An 8,479-nucleotide genomic window follows, 5' to 3' on the forward strand; every position below is an offset into this window, starting at 1 on the left:
TTGCATATCTCAAAATTTCAAGGTGTCCTGAGTCGAAAAATGTAAAAATTTGGGAGGGATTATTTTTTGACCGAGCGCTACACTTTTCTGTTATATATAACAGCCGGAAAAGTAAAAATTATCGAATACATATTTATATATTACTTAGAGGAGTCTTATAGCTTTATAATAAAAAGTTTCTACGTTCTATCTTTATTAGAACTCTATTTATTGAATCTTTTATTCTGAGGTCACGTGATGACATCAGAAATTCCGGGTCTCTTTCGGTAACAAGTCCGCCCCTGGTCGGGGTCGGAGTCGGAGTCGGATGGTAAGGAAAAATCGGAGTTGGAGTCGGATGATAAGGAAAGGTAGGAGTTGGAGTTGGAGTCGGTAGATTTTTACGCGACTCTACAGCCCTGGTTTTTACTAGAGTATTAAAACAGAGGCCGTCACTAGCAGTTTTAAATGTTGCCGGAAAAGGTAAGCAATTTTGGATTTTTTTTCTAGTAGAATACACATAAATTATCGTTATAAATTTAATTAAAAATTCGTCTTATTTAAGCATATTACAAAAATGCTCTTAGATTAATTAATCTGCGTAAAACAAGCAGAAAGATTGTTACAATTTGTGACTAATAGTGTGACTACATTTCCTCAAATTTTAATATACATATACTTCTGTACAACAGCTCGTATTATTTCCTGTAAATCTTTGTATACTTGCAAGTCCATGATTACACAGGATGAAGACTTTCAACAGCTTCAAATTTTCAAACAATAAAAACTTGATATAAATATTATTTCATATTTTCAAAATTAATGCTGTACAGTAACACCTGTGTAAAACGGAACCTGATTAAAACCGAATCCTGCCTAAGCGAAAATAATTCTTCGAAACGGAGCGAATTTTTTGTTAAAAAGAAACCTGTTCAAAACTGAAACTGATAAACTGGAAAAAATATTCGGTTCCGTGCGTTTCCTGTTTACACAGGTTTTTACAGTAACTCGTTTTTCGATATTTCGTGTGTTATTAAAACTACTTATAATTTTATTTTATGTGAGATAAAAGAAGGGATTTTACATTATTTTAAAATTAGGATATCCTATTACTTATTTAGATTACTAAATTCCTTTACACTTTTTAGATGGAGAAAGAGACGATTTTCGTATTTTATGGAATTAGGTATACCGGGACCGAAACCATATTTTATTTATGGAAATATGGAAGAAGTTTTTAAGAAGGTAATATAGTTTAGCAAGATGGAGGTTAGAGAAAATAATTTTCAGTTGATTATTTTAATTTTAAAAACTAAATTTACAGAGAAATATTTAAATCATTATATTCTATAAGATGATAAATTTTATTTTTTCTTAATTTATTTTTCTGAAATAGAATAAACAATCAATGTATGACCTGACGCAATTATTTAAGATTTTACAATAATAATACGCATTTCAAGTGCCTATAGCACTCGTTTTCAGACAATTACACTATTATAACCGTTTACTATTTACAATTATTATGTATTTTACTAATCTTAATTACATTTTAACAGATGTGTATGAAAAATATTACAAGAAGGGATGTATGCAACTTTGTTAAGATTAGTAAAATGCCAAATGTAGATAGTAAACAGCTATAATAATATAATTGTGTAGTTTTATAAAGATTAATGAATTAATGACTGAAGAGAGTGCCACAGACACTCGAAATGCATATTATTATTATTATAAAATCTTAATAAAATCGTTGTATCAGGTCATGGGTCGATTCTGTACTCAATTTCAGAAGAATAAATGAAAAGAAGGAATTATTAATTAATAGCACAGTTTTCCTCAATTGGAAACTGAAAAACTAAAAATTTGTTTATTTAAAATGTACAATGTATAATATATTTACAGTCAAAAAATATTTTCCTTAAAAATATTTTTAAGGTAGGATATTTTGATTTTTTAAAACATTTATTCTTTTACAAATTAGATGTGTTATCTGTTGTGACCAGATCGCTGTTATTCCAAACAGTCCTATTTATATCTTTCCTTTGGTTTCACCTATTTTCATACTTTCTTTCGGGAGTCAGTTATATATTGATTTTTTTTTTTTTTTTTAGTTTTTCTTCGTTTCTTCTATATATACTGTTCCATTTTATTATTCTGCTCCATTATCATTTCTTTGTCGTTTTTGTGTTGCATCGTTTTCTTATTTCTTTATTTTATACTTTTATTTATTTATTTATTTTAATTTTTGGAGTATAGGCTATACATTTCAGCTGTTTAAAGTATTTTAGTTCGTTTAGTGTTTTGCTCTATTTTTCATTTAGTAAGTCATTGTCAGTCTAATAACGTTATATAAATTTTTGTTTTATCTCTCACTGGAAGAACAAGCACGTACGTATTGTACTGTACGTTCGTTCCTCCAGATGAAGTCATTCAGACATTCTCCAAATTTTGTTGTTTTGGCTGTTTGTCGCATAGTTTTTTATCTCGTGTTCTATCTTTCTAGTTGAACAAAATGCCGGAATATTGAAATGTTGAATCGCAATGTATGACATTTCCTTCTCGTTCCAGTATACATCGTAATGGTTCATTTAATATTTTCATGCATTTTATTTTACAGGTTGAGTTTGGGTTAATGACTTCTTCAATAGTCTGCTGAGTTAATAAAGTATCTTCTGTAAGTTAGTTTAAGGTTTGTGTATAAGTAAAATATCGTCCATAAGACGTGATATTTTTAAATCTTTTATTCATGATTCTAATATAATTACGAGTATTTTATCTTGCAAAAATTAACCTACTTCTGGTATTCCACAAGAATCCGTTTATAAAACTGATCCTTGTGGAATACCAGATATGACCCCTTCTCTTTTGAGTATTTCGATTTCATCCTTTATAGTTTTCAGTGCTTTTTAATTGTCTATGTTCAGGCTCGCGTTAAATCTATTCTGTTATTCTACATAAATAAAACTGTAGCGGACAAAACGTTTGTTGCTGGATCACGGGAAAACGCCCAAACGAACTTTAACTAAACTTTATATTTTGAATCTGTCGGTTCAAGAGAAGATTTATAGATAAACATCATCTAAAAATCTACATTAATTAAAATAAACCGTAACAGATTTCTGTCTGTCTGTCTCTTTCTTCACTAGATGGCGAAACATGAATTAGTACTTGCTGTCAAAGTATTATATGAAGTTTACTATTATATTTGAAGAACTGACATTAAAAAGTAATTAGTTAATTAGCAAAATCTTCGAAGCATTAAAAAAGTGACGTCGTCATGCTAGAAGGCAGTACGTGTACTTATAGCGGATTTTTCGAACTGTTACATATTGTGTTCGTGATTCGTTAGGTCTAACTATATTTGCGTGAATTTTATTTATTTATGTGAGCGAAGATTATGCCTACTCGGAAACGACAAAACCTTGGCCGATCTTCAAGGAAAGCAAACAGATAAGACTTCTAGAGATTCAGAGAATTCGTTTTCGAGACAGGTTAAGCTTAGTTCTAAGAGAGAACGGCAAGCCGCTCTGTGAGTCTCTGAGAGTGCCTCTGAGCATACAAGGAGTAGTATGATTCTTTGAAAAAAGCTCCAAAGTGTTTTCATTTATGACACTCTTTCATCAGCTGATATTGGGTCTATAGATAAAGTATGTGGGCACGTACTGCAGTGCTTTGAAGGGGAATGTCACGGGGGATGTGCTGCTCTCCTGGCAAAGTTAAATTTTGATGTTCTTGCCTCCCTCTACTATCAGTATTAAATGGAACTCATCCTGACACTAAAAATTTCTTAATGAACATTAGAGCTTACAATAGTGCCTTCCAAATGATAAGTTTTGGTGCCACTGAAATACTTGAAAAAAGTTTCATTTCAACGTTCGAAATTCAAGGACAGGTTTATCATTTAACAGCTTACCATTAATCCTGACAAACTACCCATTCGAATTTAAACCCCTACAATTTCTAGTCAGTCTATACTTTGCAACAACCATTAACAATCCACAAGACTTGTTAATGATTGTTGCATTAACTACCATATCAAATATATGGTATTATATATCAAATATATTATACCATATTATTATATCAAATATAATAATATCAAATTATTATATTTGATATTATTATCAAATATAATAATTTTTGATAAAAATTATTATATTTGATAATAATTTATCAAATATGATAATTTGATAAATTATTATCAAATTTATAATAATTTGTGTATTCTATAATAATACACAAATTATTATAAATTTGTGTATTATTATAGAAATTATTAATAATTATCTGCTTTATATTTATATGGTATTCATTATGGATTTTTACACTTTTCGTCTGTCTATGATTCAAATCCATCGGTTTTCCTTTTATCTTGCCTGAGAGTTGCCTGAGAGTTGCAGGATTTGACTTCAGATGTAGTTGCTTTTTCAACTCTATGTTGCATGCTCCTGTGTTAGTAGCTGCAAATCTCTGTTCATTTGTGTCTCTCATAATAAAACACAAAATGTTGTATATCAGGGGGTTATTCTATTGAATAACCCCCTTTTAGGTAGGTAGTTTAGGTAGAAAATATTCTACATCTTCAATAGAATTATTGTAAATCTGTAACAAACAATTCTATGCAGATATACTATTTAAAAATTTTTAAATATTTCTTCAATAAATTTTCATAAAATAGTTCCGATTTTTATTTCAGTATTCCGATGCAAAACAGAATATTGTATTAATATGGATTTAAATATGGCATTTTTTATGATTTTAGGGGGCTACAAGATGTCATTTCGAATGGATTAAGAAATATGGAAATGTTGTTGGGTAAAAATATTAATTTATTACTTTTAACGTTTTCTGTTATTAAATAGCATATATTAATTACGATTGTTATAGATACTTTCAGGGTTCAAAGCCCATTCTTCTCGTATCGAATTTGGATTTTATGAAGAACTTTATGATTTCAAACCACATGGATGCATCTGGCAGAGATGTACGAATACTTTATTAAATTGATTGGATATTTAATAAATTTACTTAAAAATTTTGAAATTGTTTAGTGGTTTATTGAAGATGGTGGAGTACCATTGAAATCATTCAGAAAATCAGCAGTCGGAGTAGTTGATGGAATTTATTGGAAAGAACTTCGCAATATAATGTCTTCAAGTTTCACTAGCAGAAAATTGAAAGGGGTAATTATATTAATTTAATAATACAGATGTCTGTGAAAGAATTTAATTTTAAAATAGAAATAATTCCAAATATTCAATTTAGATTATACCAATATTAGACAAATCTGTCACTCGTCTCTTAAGCAAAATAGAAAAGAAAATAGAAAATAAAGAATTAGTTTCAATGAAAGCATTATTTAGCGAATTTGCTTTCGATAGTACAATGTTAAATATCTTTGGTGTTGAAGATAATGGACATGAAATAGGCAGAAAGTTTCACGAAGATGTTAAACAATTATCAAATGTGTCTTTTGAAGACACAATTATATCCCTTGCTCGTAAGTGAAGGTTTTGCTTTAATAATTTTATAATTAGTTAATTGTAAATTAACTTAAGATATTTCAAACATAAAAATGTCATCTATTTTGAATTTTTATTACATCGTTTACTTGATTTATTGGGCTGCAAATTGAAAACATTGTTTGAAGTGCAATTTTAAAAAATTGTAGACCTATAAATACCCACTCTTGTCCATCTGTATGTCAGTCCGTCTGTCCTTCTTTAATCTCCAGATTTGTCAATTTGAGGTTGAAAGCATATATTTAAATTAAATAAATTAAAAATATGGTTAAAAATTGCAGGCCGGCGTTGTGACGATATCACAGTAAATACTTGATTGTTAATCATATTTTTAATTTATTTAATTTAAATATATGCTTTCAACCTCAAATTAGTAGTGTCATCTTCCTATACACCAGTCTTTCCTGCTAGAAATAGAGTCGTGCCGGTCACCTTTCAGGGGAAAAATTTGAATCGAAATAACATGATTTCTGGTTTGTATCGGACGTTTATATATATTTAATCGGGGCCTCCTGCTCCCAGGATTTTCACACCTGTTCTCAGATGTTATCTTTCTAACTCCGTTCTCGAGATTATGGAATGACAGATGGACAGACAGCAGTGGAAATTTACAGGTCTACAATTTTTTGGGCTGCAATTTGAAAGTTTTGGACAATGTGACGATGTCACAATAAATATTTGCTCGTTTGTGTATTAACATCCTGTACGGTCTTTTTCATGAATGAAAAATTATTATAAATTTGTGTATTATAGAAATAATTAATAATTATCTGCTTTATATTTATATGATATTCATTATAGTTTTTNAAAGGAGCAAGTTTATTTTTGAAAAATATTGAAGATAACAATAGATAAAATTTAATATAGGCCTAATAAACTGATAAATACTGTGAAGATATAAAAATTCTGTAGTATTCGGATGTTTCCCGTTCAATTCAAATAGTGTACAGCATAAATACATCAAATACATGCATGAGTGTAAAAGTCACTTAAACTTTTCGATTTATTACCACAACTAGAAAGATGAAAGAATTTCGGAAATATAAAATTTTCTATTTTGTACAAAAACTAGGCCAGTTATATCAGAAAAATATAAAGACTTGATAGATTTATTACTAAATTCCTGTTTATCATAAATACTTTAAAACGATAAGCCCTAAATAAAAATTGAAAATATAAACAAAAAACAATAAACAGGCGTTATTCTAAGATTATTCCCCCTACTTGCACAAATATCAGTTTTGTTTCGACCAAGGCGATGAATCCTAACGTTAATAAACTGTTCTGAAAGACATAAATGGAAAATAAGGACAATAACACAAATCTTACATCTGTATAGTTATTTATTAATTTCAATCACGTTCAATCTTAATCGTTAGACATGTACTGTGTGCTTGCATGTGATATGATTTACTAAACGATAAGTACGCTGTGGTTGAGGATGCTATTGATGTTACGGCTGCATGAAAAATATTGTATATATTCAATACAAATGGTAAATCCTACCGACATTCCTTCTATACGTCTTTTTTTTTTCTGTGAGCTGAATAAAATATACAGTAAAACCTGTGTAACCGGATATTTTGCCAGTGTGGCGTTTTTTCCGTTTTGAACAGGTTCTTTTTTTAACATAGAAAATTGCTCCGTTTCGAAGAATTTTTTTAAGTTTAGGTTGGTATAAGGATAATCTGGTTCTCTTTTTCTTATGCTTTCCGTGTCTGGTCTCCACTTTCATTTATCTAAGTCCGTTCTCGAGATTAAGGAAGAACTCACAGGTCTACAATGTTTTCAAATTGCAGCCCAATAAGTACCCTTCAGTAACTGAGTGAATTAAACCACCGAATACCGGTCTTGGGTTTGCGCGTGGTCAACGAACTGGTCACGTGGAGTTTTCTGGATTTTCTTCGCGTTAGTAACACTTAAATTGAGGTCAGCTCTACATAAAAGTTTTTCCGGGATGCATTCTATTTAGCAGATCGTTCACATGTTGCGTTGCCGCGTATAAATAAACCAATTCAATTTCAATACTTTTTCTATAAACACGATATTTATGAAAACATGCTTAACTACCGGAAAACTTGGACATCCCGCCCCTCCCCTGATTTCATTTCCCCTTAGTAACTCATAAACCCTTACCCCAAATTTCTTTAACTGATAATGCTTAAGATGTTCTAACGTTCAACCAGACTAATGTATAGTACGTGCAACGATTTCAAGGCACAAAGTAGAGCTCAAAGTCTTTTTCTTTTTCTATGCCGATGTTTATTTTTCCTATTTATTATTTTATTTATTATCATGACGACATTGCTTCGTTCAAAATATTCTGTAGTAATGTGCACTTTATACACGTGTTGAGTCTTACTATCAAATCTGTTTCTAGTATTCTTATGCCACAAGTTTCAAAAGTTTCCTTTACTTAGATATTTTTGCTGAGCTTTACTTTTTCAACCTAGTTTCACCAGTTTTTTACGGGATCACATAAATCGAACGCTTCCACACACAACGATAATATTCACGCGCGTGTGTGTGTTTGTGTGTGGGGGGCACGATTTTGTTTACCCTCTTTGAAGTTTAATGACTCTTGTGCTTTTTGTCGGAAATTTCTGAAATTTTGCAGGGAGATTTATGTATTAGGGGATTGATGCTATCAAACTTTCGTGGTTAAAGGAGATAAAGAGAGGTCATGAGTCATATCTCCAGTAGAATCGGCTTAATGATGATTTTACTCGTTTAAAAAACTTTTAAGAACCACAAGTGACGTTCACTCTTTAATTCCGACTTCGATAGAGTTTAAAAAAACAGAGAAAACCAGAGAATTATTTTCACTATTTCTTACTTTATTATGTTATCCATATATATTTCGCTATTTTAGCCTCTTCAGTGGATATTACACTGTTAAGTTGCCAGTACTATTATAGTTCATCAAGCTATCCCAGCATGCATCGACATATGCTCCTGTATTTAAATTTATACAA

The 8,479-nt window shown here is 30.3% G+C and overlaps 1 protein-coding gene across 1 annotated transcript; it reads left to right on the forward strand.

The window, feature by feature from the left end:
- Nucleotides 1-332: 332 nt before the first annotated feature.
- Nucleotides 333-5,490, forward strand: LOC111630416 (cytochrome P450 3A4-like). The gene is made up of 6 exons (XM_023374504.1): nucleotides 333-462; nucleotides 1,128-1,224; nucleotides 4,745-4,797; nucleotides 4,870-4,966; nucleotides 5,034-5,165; nucleotides 5,248-5,490. Exons 2-6 carry the CDS (start codon nucleotides 1,156-1,158, stop codon nucleotides 5,488-5,490), a joined length of 594 nt encoding a protein of 197 aa, XP_023230272.1. The 5' UTR covers nucleotides 333-462; nucleotides 1,128-1,155.
- Nucleotides 5,491-8,479: the final 2,989 nt, after the last annotated feature.

Source organism: Centruroides sculpturatus, unplaced genomic scaffold (genome assembly GCF_000671375.1).
Source record: "Centruroides sculpturatus isolate CEXI.00-Female unplaced genomic scaffold, Cexi_2.0 scaffold620, whole genome shotgun sequence".
In the NCBI taxonomy this organism is placed as follows: domain Eukaryota; kingdom Metazoa; phylum Arthropoda; class Arachnida; order Scorpiones; family Buthidae; genus Centruroides; species Centruroides sculpturatus.